Here is a 14,041-nt window from a genome sequence, read left to right as displayed (position 1 = left end):
GAAAAATCAGTACGCCTAGCGAGGACAAAAAAAAAAGAAAAACACCGAACGGTTTTCCATAATAAGTAATCCGAATACAATAGAATTTCCAACTTACTGTTCGTATACTATTATACACTCCACTCAACGGAACTCAATGGCTTCCACCTCTCTTTTCACCAGGTCCTGTAACTCCGAAAGAGACACCTCTGTGTCTGGTTTCTTTGCGTCTGGTTTGGCCTCGTCTTTCTTCTTCTCCGGACTCTTGTCTTCGGAGTCAAAGAAGGTGTCTGTGTTGTCCTGTAGCAAAATATCCACAATCTCAATAAAACTCTTCTTTCTGTACCCACTGACGGTAGACTTCATCTTTTCAAAACACTTTTTGAAATCTGCCCCCGTCCAAATGTTGGTTGGATGCAACGACGCCAGAGTGTCCCAATCGATCGACTCGGTCCCCTCCCGGTTCCAGATCTCCCGTAGACGCGCAAGAAGCCAATTCCTCGTCTCCAGATCAACGCTCCGAGCACGGTTGCCCGCCTCGCGCTTCACAAGCTTGTTCCACTTGTATCTGCACTGGATCCGCGACCGTGTGCCGCCCATGCGCTCGCTCACCAGCGTCCAGTTGATCACCGGCTCCACGTCGATCGCACTCGAGTTGGCAGTCTGCTCCCGCAGCATCGTGTGGATCACCGTCCGTAGCTTGTCCTCTTCCTCCAGCGACCACTTGTGTCTCAGACGGTTGTTGCCACACTTGACGTAGTTCCTCCATCTGTCTCTGCAGTCCTCGGGCATTCTGTTCATCTCCAGGCCAATCTGCTTCCACTGGCCCTCCATCTTGGAGGCCAAAGAAGCAAGCTTCTCGTCGTCCTCAGGCGTCCACTTGCCACGGACGTTGAAGATATGGTACGTTCTGCGAACGTGCTTGTACAGCGAGGCCCTCGTCCGCTCAGGAAGCACTTTCTGCAACGACTCCCAAAAATCGTCCTTCTTGCGCTCGTTCGACCAGATCCGCTTACATATCTCCTCCCGAGTCATGTTGTTGATGTTGCGGTACTCGGTGATAAACAGATCGATGGCGTTCGACTCCTCCTTCGAGAACGACCGGCCTTGCGGGTGCACCGTCACGTAGCTGCGCGCCTTCTCCGCGGCCTCGGCAACAAGAGCTGCCGTTTCTGCATTCGGAGCACTGTACACGTGACCAGAGGGAGACAGCTCGCGAGAGCCTCCAGAGCGATCCTGCTGGGAGTCTGACTGGAGCGGTGGAGTGGGTAGATGCTTTCTTCTGTCGGAGCCCTGTATGCTGTTGTTTTGTGCGTCGTTTTTCTCCATCACTGCTGCAGCCTGGGCCTGTGCGGCTGCAACGGCCTGGTTCACGGCCTGAACTGCCAGATGCTGGACCTCGTCCTCTGCCGTGCCCTCGTGCGCACTCTCTGCGGCCTGGCGCAGATACTCGTGGTCGATCGACCCGAGACTGGCTAGCGTACGCGCATCGATCATCGCGTCCTGCACAAACGAAGAGGTGTCTAAGTTGGCAAGTTCGGGATCAACGTTGATGTTCTTGAGTCTTCCATTTCCCGAAGCCCCGTTTCGCGGACCAGGGCCGTCCTTTTTAGGGGTCTTCTTTGGTCGCTTGGAGCTGTTCTGGCTCAACGAAGGAATCCCAAGTCCCGACTGGTTCCCGAAATGGTAACCGTCCGCGTCCTGGTCGCCCTCGTGGCCTTCTAAATCGTCCGCAAGAAACCCAGTGGTCCACTGCTGGAACTCGAGCTGCGACATGTCGTCCTCGTTGGCAAACGCGCGCTTCCGCGACCGATCCAACGTGTCGTCGTCGTCGTCATGCTTGGATTGCTGGTCCGGGTCATTGTTTTGGTCTGCGCCTTCCTTCTGCTTGGTACCCAATTCCAATAATGCCCGAGCCCCTCCGATCTGCTCCTGTGCCTCTTGATGCTGTTGATCCAACATGGATGAAAATCCAGACCTTATCTTATCAATAAACAGTTACCCTTCAAGACAGGGTAAGAGTAAATACAAAGTGAGAGGGTAATTCGTTTGCAAATTTGCTGAAAGGTGGTGGAAAATTTTCAAACCTGCCCGTTTGGGCGAGGAAGAATAAAAGGTTACGTAAGCATTTGGGAAGCACCAACAACGCACTCCCGTGCACCAATAAACAGGTGTCTACAGCATTCAATACTCATCCTTTCGATTACACATCTAATTTAGAACTTGGTGAAAGCCTTGGCCTTGGCCTTGGAAGAAGCAACCTTCACAACGTTGAATCTCACAGTCTTGGAGATTGGTCTACATTGACCAACAGTAACAATGTCACCCTCCTGGACTCTGAAAGCTGGAGAAACGTGAGCAGCGAGGTTCTTGTGTCTCTTCTCGTATCTGTTGTATTTTGGAATGTAGTGCAAGTAGTCTCTTCTGATGATGATGGTTCTGTGCATTTTGGTGGACACAACAGTTCCGGTCAGGATTCTACCTCTGATAGAGACGGTACCGGTGAATGGACACTTCTTGTCAATGTAAGTACCCTCGATGGCGGCCTTAGGAGTCTTGAATCCCAATCCGACGTCCTTGTACCATCTCTTGGTTCTTCTAGAGGCCTTAGCCTTTGGGTTGGTGAAGATGTGTGGTTGCTAAATGTTAGAACGTTGAACTAACGACAGACATGTTGAGTTTCCCATGAGAAGTGTTACAAACGTTGTCTGAGCGAAGTATGCCCCGTTTAAACTGGGTTTTCGTCGGTCAAAATAAAACGTCTGGTGAACGTGAACAAGCACGAACCGGTGTTTGACAATGCTCTTTCTTCCTCGTGGATACTCATCAATCATCTGCTGTCATAAATTGGATAACATACCTTTTGGAAAGCCTTTTCAGACTGCACGGTCAATTCAGTAGCCATATTGATCTATTAAACAAGTCCAATAAACTTTGAAAATTTTAACCTTTGAAAAATAGACCTACTTTTTTTTTCACAGTCCGGAAAGTCAAAACGTCACGTGGAAGTCACGTGTGCGATTTTTTTAGGTGTGTTTAGCTAATACTATTTGGCTTCCAGTAGCCATTTCAACGAGTCTGCTCTGTCACCAACGAGCGCGTGCAACTCATCGTAGCTCTCCATAAACCGGTGGTCATCGTATTCAAACCCAGGAACAACAACCTCGCTGATCAGCAAGTGGTCCTTTTCGGACTCTTCTCCGTCCAATGGTAGCAGGAAAGATGCCTTATAAACACCTCCTGGCACCACCCATTGGGTCACCTCGCCCCTGGCCACGTCAAAACCAACAATAAAGGACTTCACGGTCCCGTCCGGATACACCAGTACGTACTGGCCGCGGCCCTTTTGCAGAATATGAATGATCCGCGAGTTGTTCCTATGGAATCTGCCCATAAACGCATCGCAGGTCAGCAGATAATGGATAAGTGTAGACGTATTTCTCAAGGGAGCAATCTTTTTGGTGTTGTCTTCCGGATTTGGTAGATCTGGCTCCTCGGATCCTCCAAGACGCAATGGCTTGGTCTTTGATCCGTCGTTATGGCCTGGATAATAAGGACTTTCCATGAAGAGCGAGGACCGATCGGTCTCGTTGAAATATCCGCCTTCCTGGTGTTTCAGAAGGCCCAGACTTTTGATTAGCTGTTGGAGATCCTCGGACGGAGTGTTCAGCTGTCTCTGCTCGTACTGTGGCTTTCTAATTGGCGCAGAGCCCGCAATTGAATCGATAGTGGCAGAAGCATACATGGTTAATTAACGACAGACATTATTTGCGTTTACGTAATCGTATAAGTTTATGAGTTTGATGGTTTATTGATCTTTTCCACCTTCACATTGAGGCCTCCCCAGGAAACCAGATGTTCGAGTAGTTCGTTGCTTGCATGGAGTGCAACCATTTCGTCGCAGCCGCCGCGGCTCACACCGTTGACAAAAAGGTTTGGTACGGTCTTTCTGCCGGACACCTCACCCAAGTATGCCTGGAACTCCTTGCCGTGTTCGTGGTGATCGAGCTCCACGATCGCCGGCTGTGGAGTAATACTGTAGCTGGAGTGCAAAAGGTCCTTTAGTTTCTTTGAATAAGGGCAGAATGACTTGGAAAAGATCACAAACGGTGACAGTGCTAGCACTTCTTTGAATTCCTTGGCAGGGTCGAACACGGCACCGGTGTCCTTTGCTGGCTTCTTGGCCTCCACGTCCTTCGATCCTTTTGCACTGGAGAAGTCCTTTGTCTCCTTCAAGTCCTTGAGTTCCTGTGCAACATTCTGCTCCTTGATTGCCAGGTGCTCCTTACTTGATCCTGATTTCTTGGACGTGTCTGCGTTGATCTTGACCTTGCCGGTGTCGCCGCCGGGAGCCATGGTTGGTGGCTTGACGTTTGAATGTTCCTCGGCCTGTTTGACCTTCGACTCGTCAATGACCCCGGATTTGTCGCGAACAAGCTCGTTCACGTTGCCTCCAGCCTGAGCATGTTTATTGTTCCCTGGTGTAGGAGAGTACGACCGCTCACCAGCAAGCACTTGGGGCTTCTTCTCACCAGACCCAGTCACAGTCACAAGGAGAATAATCAGAAAACATAGTGCAGCAATCGCCAACACTCTCTGCTTACGTGCATTGATCATAAAAACAGTTTGGATTACCTGGCCTATAATTAATTTATTCTATTTAGGACACCAAATTCCACACCTTGCACCATCGCCAAAACAATAGAAACACGGGCCCCGGATTTTACGTGGCCAGGATCTCTGCGTAGAGCATGCGTTTGAGGTCGATCATTTCGAGCTGTTCTTTGCAGTCGTCGAAGAAAAAGAAGTCTTTGGAGATCGGCAGCGCGTTTGTTTCCTCTTCAGGCACGCGGTACGAGCCAAAGTACGGATGCTCCAGGGCCTCCTCCACGGTTAGTCTTTTCGTCGGGTCGAATTTAAGCATCTTCTCCATCAGGTCTACAGCAACTGGGTTCGCACGCGGGAAGATCTTCTTGAGTGGGATCTTCTTGAAGAACCGCTGCGACCGAATGTACTCTCTGGCGCGTTTGGACTTGATGGATTGGAAGTCTGCCCCCGTTGGAGTGCCCAGAATCTCGAAAATCAGAAGTAGCTGGTGTCTGTAGTCCTTCCCTGGCAAAAACGGCTCTCTGAGCAGCATTTCTGCCAAAATGCATGCCATGGACCAAATGTCGATGGCTTTGGAGTACTGCGACGATGTGAGCATGATCTCCGGAGCGCGATACCACCTCGTGGCCACGTACTCTGTCAGGAAAGAGTCTTTGGATTCGGAATGCGTCCCGGACGAGTCGTCTCTGCCGACCCGAGCAAGCCCAAAATCGCAGATCTTTAGATCGCAGTTCGAGTTCACCAGCAGGTTCGCAGGCTTCAGGTCCCGGTGAATCACCCCGCAAGAGTGCAGACACTTGACACCTTTCAACGCCTGGTACATCAGGTACTGGACGTGGTCGTCGCTCAGCACCTGGGACCGGATCACGTGATGCAGGTCGGTCTCCATGAACTCCTGGACAATGTACACCTCTTTGAAAGACTCGAAGTCGCGGGGTTTCTGGACGTCGAGGATGCTGATGATGTTGTTGTGTCTGAAGTGTTTGAGGAGCTTGATTTCTCTGAGTGTGCGCAAACAGAAGAGTTCTCTTTCAAACGGTTCGATCTTTTTCACAGCCACGGTCGTTCCGGATCTTCTGTGCACTCCCAGCGCCACGACGCCGTAGGCACCCTCGCCCAGGATATCTCTGACCTCGTAATCTCTCAGGTTGAAGACGAATTGTTTGGCGTGCATTTGACCAGTCTCGCTTGGTCCAACGACAGGTCTGCTTCCATCTATATATACTTGATTCTGATACACGGGATGAAAGAGAACGGGAAAAATACCGTCCAAGTTTCATGTTCTGCACCTCAGAGCAGTCAGTTCATTGGTTTCGTGTGGGACTTTCGCCCTGCTTTCCCAGACAAATGCAATGTGAAAGGAGTTGGCCAATCTGAAACACTTTTCTATTGTTGCCGTGCGGGTTGCTACTTTGTTGCAACCATACCAGCACAGATCACACAGACGTCTGCAGATCCAGTGAATGGTCTAGTGCGTATGTTTGGCCCTTGATTTACATTCGATCCTGCCAAATGCTCGGTCTCCACATCGCTAAGAGAAAAACCAACGGCTGTGCAATTTCTCTCGTTTAAATTGTTCAAATAATGCATCTGTCCGCACTCATCACAGGAACAAACAGCAATTTGGGGCTGAACATCGCCTACCGGCTTCTCGAGGAGGTTCCCACGGGCGACAAGCTCACTATCATTGTCACCTCTAGAACCTTGCCCAAGGCCAGAGAGGCCATCGACAAAATTAAAGAGTACAACGAAAAACATGCGCACAGAGAAGGAATCCTCAGTTTCGACTATATCCTCGTGGACTTCTCCAACATGGTGTCGATACTGGGCGCCGTGTACGAATTGAAGAAGTCGCACGAGAAAATCGACTACTTGTTCATCAACGCGGCCCAGGGCGTCTACGCAGGCATCGACTGGATACAGGCCACTAAAGAGGTGCTGGCCAACCCGGTCAAGGCCTCCACTTTCCCCACCTACAAGATCCAAAGGGTGGGCGTCAAGTCCCGCGACGGACTCGGTCTGGTTTTCCAGGCAAACGTGTTTGGACCGTACTACTTTGTGCAACAGCTGGCCGAGCCGCTGCTCTCAAAAAGCCCGAGCCCCAAAGTGGTGTGGATCTCCAGCATCATGTCCAAGCCGTCGTACCTGTCGTTTGCGGACCTCCAGCTGCTCCAATCAGACATCTCGTACGAAGGGTCCAAACGGCTCGTGGATTTGCTCCACTTGGCAACTTACAAGGACCTGCACACCAAATACGGTATCACGCAGTATCTCACCCATCCCGGCATATTCACCTCGTTTTCGTTCTTCCAGTACCTGAACCCGTTCACGTTCTACGGCATGTTGCTCATGTTCTACGTGGCACGGCTATTTGGGTCGCCATGGCACAACATCTCCGGCTGGACAGCAGCAAACGCCCCGCTCTTCGCCTGCCTCAAAGCACACCCTGCACATGACTCGCAGGAAAAAAAATACGGCAGTGCATGCTCCTACAACGGTAAAGAGTACCTTAAAGTGACCGACGTGGACCCTTCAGGAAAGGCCGACGTGGCGAAGTACTTCCAGGACCTCAAGCTACAATGGGACGATCGTCTGAAAGACCAAATATCAGACACTAGAAAAATATACGCAGACTCATAATCAAGCTACATTTTTAAAAAACCCGGTTTTCCAAATCTCTATTTTCAAACGTAAAAATAAACGGTGCTACACCTTGAGCGACATCAATGATCCAACAAACGTCAAGATCAGTCTCGATCTCACCTCGTTGATGTCTTCCGGAACCAACCAGATCAAACCACCAAGCTTTCTGGCAATAGAGATAGCCAGTCTGGCGTTGGCGTATCTTTCGTCCTCGGTAGCTCCGGCGGTGACAAGCGAGTAGTCCACGTATCCCGGCTTGATACCGTTCAAAACATCCAGCAGGAACACTCCAGTACCCAAAGAAGAGTCTTTGAACGACCGGATCGTCGACGATTTGCCTCCCTTGGTGACTTGTGCATTGGCCCATCTCAAAATCTCCGCATCAGAGACTTCCTTGCCGTTCGAAGAAAGCTTGGACAAAGTGTCCACGATGTTTCTTCTCATCAATTGCCACACTAGTCCCAGGGTCAGCATCTTGTTTCCGTCAACAATGTCCGACCCCTCAATACCAACAAGCGAGAACCGGTTGGCCTTTCCAACCTCGACCGCGTAGTTGGTGTTTTCGAGAGCCTTAAATCTGGACATCTCGCCGCCCGAGCTTGGTCTCTTGTTGATGAACTTGAGGTCAACAGAGCCAGGCATCACCTTGTCGAACGCCTGGAGTAGAATCGTACCGTCCTTCAAATCTTCAAACAACGAAACAACAGGAGGGTCCACTTCCAAAGAGTTCAGCCACAAGGTGAACACTCTGGCCTCTCTTTCTCCCTCGGCATCGAACTCCTCGATCTCCGGTCTTTCGCTCTCCTCAATAGGATCGAGTCCAGGATAAGTGTTGAACAAATGAGCAACAAAGGCAAGGTTCAAACGTGGGTTACCTGCAACCAAGGCGGTTGGAGTCAGGTACTTTCTGCAACCAATTTTGTCCGCATTAATTAGAACCTGCTCGGCCCTTTGCAACAGGTCGGTGGTCTGCAATGGAGCCTTAGAACAGTGCTCTGGCTGCAACTGGTTCAACAAAATGGTGTAGTTCTCACCGTCGCTCACGTCGCTGCTGAAATTGGACACTCTTCTGTTCCAGTTGGCTGCTTTGAGATGATAGTTGAACCATCTGAGCAAAATCTGTTCAGGAGGAAGTCTCAGGAACTGTTCCAAAGTCTCGTCATCCTCCAACAATCTGTACAGTTCTGGATGGAGCTTGATATCGATCTTGCTCAACAGACCTCTTCTGATAATCTGCCAAATCAGACCCAGAATCAAGTGTTCTTTTCCTTCAATAATATCTTCCGAATGGACGTTGACAACCACACATCCAATGGCCTTGGCCGAGTTCAACACCATGTTGGCATTCTCCAGCATCGTGAAGTTGTTCAGCTTCTTGCCCTTCTTAGGGATGTTCAAAACTCTGGTGTCAATTGTGTCTGGAACAGAATCGTTAATCAGCTTGGAAAGAACCAATCCGTCTGTGCACTCGTCGAAAATCTGGAACGTATCGAGCGAAAATGGCAATCTGTCACCAACATGGGGATCGCCAGCGAGAACGGCATTGATGTGTCTGGTGAACTCAATCCGCTCTTCGTCGTTGATTGTGTGTGTGGTACCGGACTTTCCTGTGACAATGACCTTGGCAGCAGCACCGGTTCCCTTGTGTACAAACCCGCCCGCAGACGAGCCCGCAGAGGCCACCGTGCCGGCCGTGGCAGCAGAACCACCAGAAACAGGCGGCTGCCGGATCTCCTTCAACTTGGCATGCAACTCAACATAGTCGTCCAGCTCCACATGTCCCGAAGCATCAACACTCACCTGCTTCAATGCCTCTCTCACGTCGTCGTAAGAACCTTTGCCCTCTTGCGACACAGACTCGATCACATGCTTACGGTCCACCCATCCTTTATCGTCCAGGTCGATCTTGCGGAAATCATCGATAATGTTGAAGATATCTTCCTGTTGTAGCACGGGGAATTTTTTCTGAAACGAGTTAGAAATAGGCCGGCAAATTATCCACTTACTTGTAGCTTGATAACGTTCATAATTGCAATTCTACACAATCACAACAACCTTCTTGGTGCAATTGGTTGTTTAACAATTCTTTCTTAGTTTGCCACTTGTTGTTAGCGGGGCTGTGCAGAAAATATAAATTAAAAAAAGTGGCTGGGGTATTCCAAGCGTGATACTACCAAGAAAATTAGGGCCGCGTCGATCGACCTGTTCTATTCCGTACCAACATTAAACCCAACACTGTCGCGGTCAAGATCCCGTCTGATGACACGCCGCAGGCCATCAAACACCATCGTCGAGTATTCGGGCGTCAACACCGACGACAACGAGTCCAACGGCGTGTCCAAAAACGTCATCTGAGTCTCCCGCTTGGCTGCCTCGCGACTGTCCATGCCCGCAGATTCCATCTCCTTCTCGAATTCCTCGTTCATTAACTCCCAAAGCTCTAATTCCTGCAAATCCAGGTCCTTCAGAAACTGCGGACTCGTCTGGAACACCGTGTTCAGCGGCGACCGCTTCAGCTTCTTTGCAACCAGTTGCTCCTCGGTAACGGGACGCAAAGCATTCTTCATTATCCGTAGTCGCTTGTCTGCAGACACAAACGGGTCGTCTTTCTCCATGCTTGTTTCGTCCTCGTCGCTGTCGTCGTCCTCGTACACCCCGTACTCGAGGGTATCCTCCATCTGCGAATCGTTCTCGCCAAACCCAGCGTCAACACTCAGCTCTCGAGACTCCCGCAGCGTCAGTCCGGGAACCTGCACTATCATACAATTTTTCTTGCGCTCGATGTCCTCGTCCTTGGCAAAATACATCTTGTGGGCCATCTCGGCCTGCTCAAACGCCCGTATCTTCGATAGCCGCAGCGGATGAATCGTGCTAAACGTCTTGTAATCGTACTGGTCCATATCGGCCTCGCTCTTTTGCCGCAGAGAAACCTTGTCGCTGACGTCCGTTCCGTTGATGTCGGTCGAGCCCGACACCAAGCTGGTGGATGAGTAGGTGTTGCTGGGAGTTAGCGTCATCACGTTCGATTTCGTCGCCAACGTCGGCGTGATCTCACTGGTTCCCCGTAGAACCCCACGCCGGCTCCCGTCACCGCTTCGCGGTTGCGTGGATTGCTGTGTTGTGATTTGTTCCTTGTCCTCCTCTTTGGCCCCATTGTAGTTGTGCGACGAAATTCGTGTCGTGATGCCGCGAAAAAGCTGTCTTCTCACGTCGTGGCGCGATCGACTCGTCATTTTCAATTATTTGCCGCTGTTTCTTGTTTTACTGGGTTGTGCTGTAGAAAATGCCAGTTAACCACTTTTGCCTCTAACTATTTATTTCTGATTACATTTTTACGGCTATCGGTAAACTTTTTTTTCGCGCGCGCACGACATGCCCTTCAGATCTCGATTTCTCGGAGTCGGTGGTCCAGGCATCGGCACCCGCACCCGCTGCAGCACTCCTCCATACGTTCTTGCTCCCACCATTGAAGAGCACACTCCGCATGTAAAAGATGGTTACAGACCGTGCAAACAACGAGCCGTTCGCGGCTCAAGAGATGGCAGAACTGACACTTGCGTTGCAGCCGCACCCCGTCCCAGATGCCCGGCGCGCTGTTCTTCAGCCACCCAACACCGCCCAGATGCTCCGACTGCCCGCCAATACGGCCCCCGTCGTGGTTGAACTTCAGGATTTTTGCCCGAGACACTGGAAGCCCCCAGCAGAATAGCAGATCTGCATATTCCGACCTGTACATCTGCAACTTATCCCTGTCAAGCGTATCCAGCAGACTCATCGAGTAGACTCCTTCGTACAAATCGAGGTCCTCCACGTTGAGCATCTGGATCGACACCCCCGGAGCCGTCACAGAAACCCCGTTGGTCATAGATTTCTGGAACGCCCGACTGAAAACGTTCCCGCCTGACGAGAGCGACGACGGAGTCAATGCTCCAGGAGACCGGCCCATAAAAGCAGAAAACGAGTCTGACGGGTTCGGGTTGCTTGGAGTGATGCTCTGGAGCCGGATTCCGCGGCGGTTCGAGAAATGCATGTCGCCTGGAGATCCCCCTAAGCTCTCAGATATAGACGCAGTGCTGACCGAGGACAGTCTGTTTCGCGACACAAACGGCCGGTACGACCCGTGCGGACTGCGTGTGTCGAAAGAAACCATTGGGCCTCGGGAATTCTGACGAACAGACGCTCTATCCGAGGCTGGAGGACCAATCGAATACGGAGTGTTGATCGGAACTCCAGGACGGTCTCTGTTTTCAAAGTGTTCGTGCATGATACAGGACAACATGGCTAGCATTTGGACGTTACCCAGACGCTCGTAGTAGCTCATGATCATTTTGGCTAGCCATCTACCTCCAAAAGGATGCGACCCCCAATAGAACCTGTTGACCGACTCCTCTTTGGGGACAATACCACTTCGAATAGCAAGATCCAGCTTGTCTTCGAATTGGACTTCCTTCACAAGAATAATCGACAGAAGTTTCCAACAGTCGGCCAGGTCTTTGTATCCATATTTTTCTGCAACCAAAGCGTTGCATTTGGAGAGATTCTCCGGAGTATCTCCCAGAACTCTGTATTCGTAAGCAAGCTCCATCTTGGCTGGAATAAGATGCCGGAAATCATGGATAGTCACCAGATTCTTGCTCTGTTTCGACTTTGATGTATGTGTCCCTTGGTTGCTAGCTGCGTTCTCAATGGTAGCTTTCGTCTTGTACAGTCTGTCGTACCGCAGAATGTCCAGATCGTCCGAGAAACTGCCTTCGGAGCTCACGTCTGAGGAGTCTTCGTCGGAATCCCCGCGATTGTTGGCAATATCCAGCCCGTTCTCGATCTTCTTGCCCTTGAGCCCGTTCATGAGCCCAAATCCTTGCTGTCCAAACTTGAACACCTGCTGCGGAGCTTTCTTGTCTTCGTTCGAGATGAAGAAACAAACAAGATGTCCGCTGGCAGTCCAAATAGCTCCACAGCCTTTTGGAACAGGAGTGCTGTCAAACGTTGGCTTGCTGACATCGGGAACAGCGACCGCGTCATCGTCAGAATCGACTCCACTGTCTCTGTCGGAGATCGAGGAAACATCAACACTTATGTCTGAGCCATTTGCGTCCTCGTACGGAATCGAAAAAGGATCAAGAGTCAAGTCGTCTTCCTCCTGTTCGATGTCCAAATTCACCTTCTCTCCAAGTAAATAACGCAAACATGGCTCTAAACAGAACCGCTTCAGCGCGCAGTACTTGGAAGCAATCTCGTCTAGGTTGGTGAGCATCTCTTTGCGGTCTTCCTCGGTCAACTCGTGCGTCTCCTCGATGGAGAAATGGGGAATTCCTTCTGGAGATGGGTACTCCGATGGAAAGTTGATCTCAACCCGAATGAAGATCAGCTCGTCCTTCCATGGACCGTTCAGCGAAATAACGAGATTTCCCGTAGAAACGCTGATTCTCTCAAACCGGATCTTGGGGAACTTGTGACCCACGTTACTGACCTCCTCGGCAAGGTTAGCAGGCAACGAGCTGTCTCCGACCTTGACGTCGAGCTGCTCGACGGCAGACTGGCCAATACGAATTCCTGCAATCCAGTTCAGATGGTTGAACTGGTCGTTGTGCAACGTGAAACTGCCCCTGCTAGAGATCATATTTGTGTTTCTTCTGCGAATGATGAGATTGTTTTTTGGAGCGACTGGCGGCTCCTGGCGGTACGTCCTATACTCATGGTCGGGGAGCGGCGTTTTGAGCGGCTGGTTCTTTTTGTAGTTGAAGTTATCGTAAATGTCTTCGTGGATAGGCCAAAGACGCAAATCACAGTCTGCAGACCACGTAACAAGCTGGAACTCGCGGTCGTCCACAGTGGCGTTTTCAGAGTGTCGCGTTCTCCACAGAAAATCCTTCACCGGCTCTGTATGCCCTTTGAAAATGTAGCTGGGCTTCAATCTGGACTCGCCTGACTCATCTTTGTACTTGAGGATGTAGACCGAGTTCTGACCTCCTCGTGCAGGCATGATTCCACAGACCTGATCGCCAAACGGCGTATGACGGGCTCTGCTCACCGGGAAGTCTGTCCGGATAGTGTACACTGGCTTATTAGGGGAATTTTTCACGTCCCAGAACTTGACCGACATGTCGTTGGAGCACGAGATAAGTTTCTCCTCTTGGCTTCTACTCCAGTCGATTCCGTTGATTCTGGCGTTATGGGCAGGGATCTTTGCCAATGGAATAGCTCCCTTACGTGTGTCCCAAATCAGAATATGATTGTCGTGAGTGGAGGCCAATATATTTGCGTTCTTGTAGTTCCACTTGACTTGGGAGGCCGCGGCTCTCCAGTCGGACCACGAATTGATGGGTTTCCTTGGAGAACGTAGGTCCCACGAGAGTACAAAGGAGTCGACCGAGCAAGTTGCCAGCAGCTCTGGATGGTGCGGGTGGAAGTTGATGTCTGTTATCGCTCTAGTATGGGAATGGAGAACATGTTCTATTGCGTCATGGGACGGTCTAGCAAGGTTCCAAACCATGGCTTTTTGGTTCGACGTAGAAACGACCCACGACGGCTTGCTCCTGTGAGGGGACCATTGCACGTCTGCAACCTCCCAGGACGTTTCGTGGTGGAGCCATCGAGGAGCTGCGAACGGGTCGTCCAGATCGATCACAAAAAGCCCCCGTCGCCCGGCCAACACAGCGTCCCGCCCGCTCGGCGAAATCGACATCGTCGACAGATAATTCCCGTCCACACGCAACGACAGCGTGTTCCCAAACGTGTTGGAATTGAACGGGGATTCTTGGGACATAACAAAGAGATTAAAAAATAAATATTTTCTTCTTCATCTCTTGTT

At 50.8% G+C, this 14,041-nt stretch overlaps 14 protein-coding genes across 14 annotated transcripts; 6 read left to right on the top strand and 8 right to left on the bottom strand.

The window, feature by feature from the left end:
* Positions 1 to 123: 123 nt before the first annotated feature.
* OGAPHI_006023 (uncharacterized protein) lies at positions 124 to 1,941 on the bottom strand (the record flags this gene model as incomplete). Its single annotated transcript, XM_046207269.1, has 1 exon — positions 124 to 1,941. The coding sequence occupies one exon, from the start codon at positions 1,939 to 1,941 to the stop codon at positions 124 to 126; it is 1,818 nt and encodes a 605-aa protein (XP_046058949.1).
* Positions 1,940 to 2,642, top strand: OGAPHI_006022 (uncharacterized protein; the record flags this gene model as incomplete). Its single annotated transcript, XM_046207268.1, has 2 exons — positions 1,940 to 2,019; positions 2,096 to 2,642. The coding sequence occupies 2 exons, from the start codon at positions 1,940 to 1,942 to the stop codon at positions 2,640 to 2,642; spliced, it is 627 nt and encodes a 208-aa protein (XP_046058948.1).
* On the bottom strand, positions 2,196 to 2,884 carry OGAPHI_006021 (uncharacterized protein; the record flags this gene model as incomplete). The annotated part of the gene is made up of 2 exons (XM_046207267.1): positions 2,196 to 2,591; positions 2,840 to 2,884. 2 exons carry the CDS (start codon positions 2,882 to 2,884, stop codon positions 2,196 to 2,198), a joined length of 441 nt encoding a protein of 146 aa, XP_046058947.1.
* Positions 2,885 to 3,025: 141 nt separating this feature from the next.
* Positions 3,026 to 3,724, bottom strand: OGAPHI_006020 (uncharacterized protein; the record flags this gene model as incomplete). The annotated part of the gene is made up of 1 exon (XM_046207266.1): positions 3,026 to 3,724. The coding sequence occupies one exon, from the start codon at positions 3,722 to 3,724 to the stop codon at positions 3,026 to 3,028; it is 699 nt and encodes a 232-aa protein (XP_046058946.1).
* Positions 3,725 to 3,771: 47 nt separating this feature from the next.
* Positions 3,772 to 4,596, bottom strand: OGAPHI_006018 (uncharacterized protein; the record flags this gene model as incomplete). Its single annotated transcript, XM_046207264.1, has 1 exon — positions 3,772 to 4,596. One exon carries the CDS (start codon positions 4,594 to 4,596, stop codon positions 3,772 to 3,774), a length of 825 nt encoding a protein of 274 aa, XP_046058944.1.
* Positions 3,859 to 4,441, top strand: OGAPHI_006019 (uncharacterized protein; the record flags this gene model as incomplete). Its single annotated transcript, XM_046207265.1, has 2 exons — positions 3,859 to 3,948; positions 4,064 to 4,441. The coding sequence occupies 2 exons, from the start codon at positions 3,859 to 3,861 to the stop codon at positions 4,439 to 4,441; spliced, it is 468 nt and encodes a 155-aa protein (XP_046058945.1).
* Positions 4,597 to 4,702: 106 nt separating the features above from the next.
* Positions 4,703 to 5,761, bottom strand: OGAPHI_006017 (uncharacterized protein; the record flags this gene model as incomplete). The annotated part of the gene is made up of 1 exon (XM_046207262.1): positions 4,703 to 5,761. One exon carries the CDS (start codon positions 5,759 to 5,761, stop codon positions 4,703 to 4,705), a length of 1,059 nt encoding a protein of 352 aa, XP_046058943.1.
* OGAPHI_006016 (uncharacterized protein) lies at positions 4,731 to 6,079 on the top strand (the record flags this gene model as incomplete). Its single annotated transcript, XM_046207261.1, has 2 exons — positions 4,731 to 5,067; positions 5,376 to 6,079. The coding sequence occupies 2 exons, from the start codon at positions 4,731 to 4,733 to the stop codon at positions 6,077 to 6,079; spliced, it is 1,041 nt and encodes a 346-aa protein (XP_046058942.1).
* On the bottom strand, positions 5,995 to 9,257 carry OGAPHI_006014 (uncharacterized protein; the record flags this gene model as incomplete). Its single annotated transcript, XM_046207259.1, has 3 exons — positions 5,995 to 6,600; positions 7,300 to 9,171; positions 9,237 to 9,257. The coding sequence occupies 3 exons, from the start codon at positions 9,255 to 9,257 to the stop codon at positions 5,995 to 5,997; spliced, it is 2,499 nt and encodes an 832-aa protein (XP_046058940.1).
* Positions 6,172 to 7,227, top strand: OGAPHI_006015 (uncharacterized protein; the record flags this gene model as incomplete). Its single annotated transcript, XM_046207260.1, has 1 exon — positions 6,172 to 7,227. One exon carries the CDS (start codon positions 6,172 to 6,174, stop codon positions 7,225 to 7,227), a length of 1,056 nt encoding a protein of 351 aa, XP_046058941.1.
* OGAPHI_006013 (uncharacterized protein) lies at positions 8,071 to 9,775 on the top strand (the record flags this gene model as incomplete). The annotated part of the gene is made up of 3 exons (XM_046207258.1): positions 8,071 to 8,130; positions 8,191 to 9,176; positions 9,556 to 9,775. 3 exons carry the CDS (start codon positions 8,071 to 8,073, stop codon positions 9,773 to 9,775), a joined length of 1,266 nt encoding a protein of 421 aa, XP_046058939.1.
* On the bottom strand, positions 9,438 to 10,463 carry OGAPHI_006012 (uncharacterized protein; the record flags this gene model as incomplete). Its single annotated transcript, XM_046207257.1, has 1 exon — positions 9,438 to 10,463. One exon carries the CDS (start codon positions 10,461 to 10,463, stop codon positions 9,438 to 9,440), a length of 1,026 nt encoding a protein of 341 aa, XP_046058938.1.
* A 146-nt stretch (positions 10,464 to 10,609) lies between these two features.
* Positions 10,610 to 13,996, bottom strand: OGAPHI_006010 (uncharacterized protein; the record flags this gene model as incomplete). Its single annotated transcript, XM_046207255.1, has 1 exon — positions 10,610 to 13,996. The coding sequence occupies one exon, from the start codon at positions 13,994 to 13,996 to the stop codon at positions 10,610 to 10,612; it is 3,387 nt and encodes a 1,128-aa protein (XP_046058936.1).
* On the top strand, positions 11,955 to 13,772 carry OGAPHI_006011 (uncharacterized protein; the record flags this gene model as incomplete). The annotated part of the gene is made up of 4 exons (XM_046207256.1): positions 11,955 to 12,328; positions 12,443 to 12,556; positions 12,646 to 12,910; positions 13,503 to 13,772. 4 exons carry the CDS (start codon positions 11,955 to 11,957, stop codon positions 13,770 to 13,772), a joined length of 1,023 nt encoding a protein of 340 aa, XP_046058937.1.
* Positions 13,997 to 14,041: the final 45 nt, after the last annotated feature.

Source organism: Ogataea philodendri (assembly GCF_020536065.1).
Source record: "Ogataea philodendri strain CBS6075 chromosome Unknown scaffold5, whole genome shotgun sequence".
In the NCBI taxonomy this organism is placed as follows: domain Eukaryota; kingdom Fungi; phylum Ascomycota; class Pichiomycetes; order Pichiales; family Pichiaceae; genus Ogataea; species Ogataea philodendri.
This window is presented reverse-complemented; position numbering and strand designations above follow the sequence as displayed.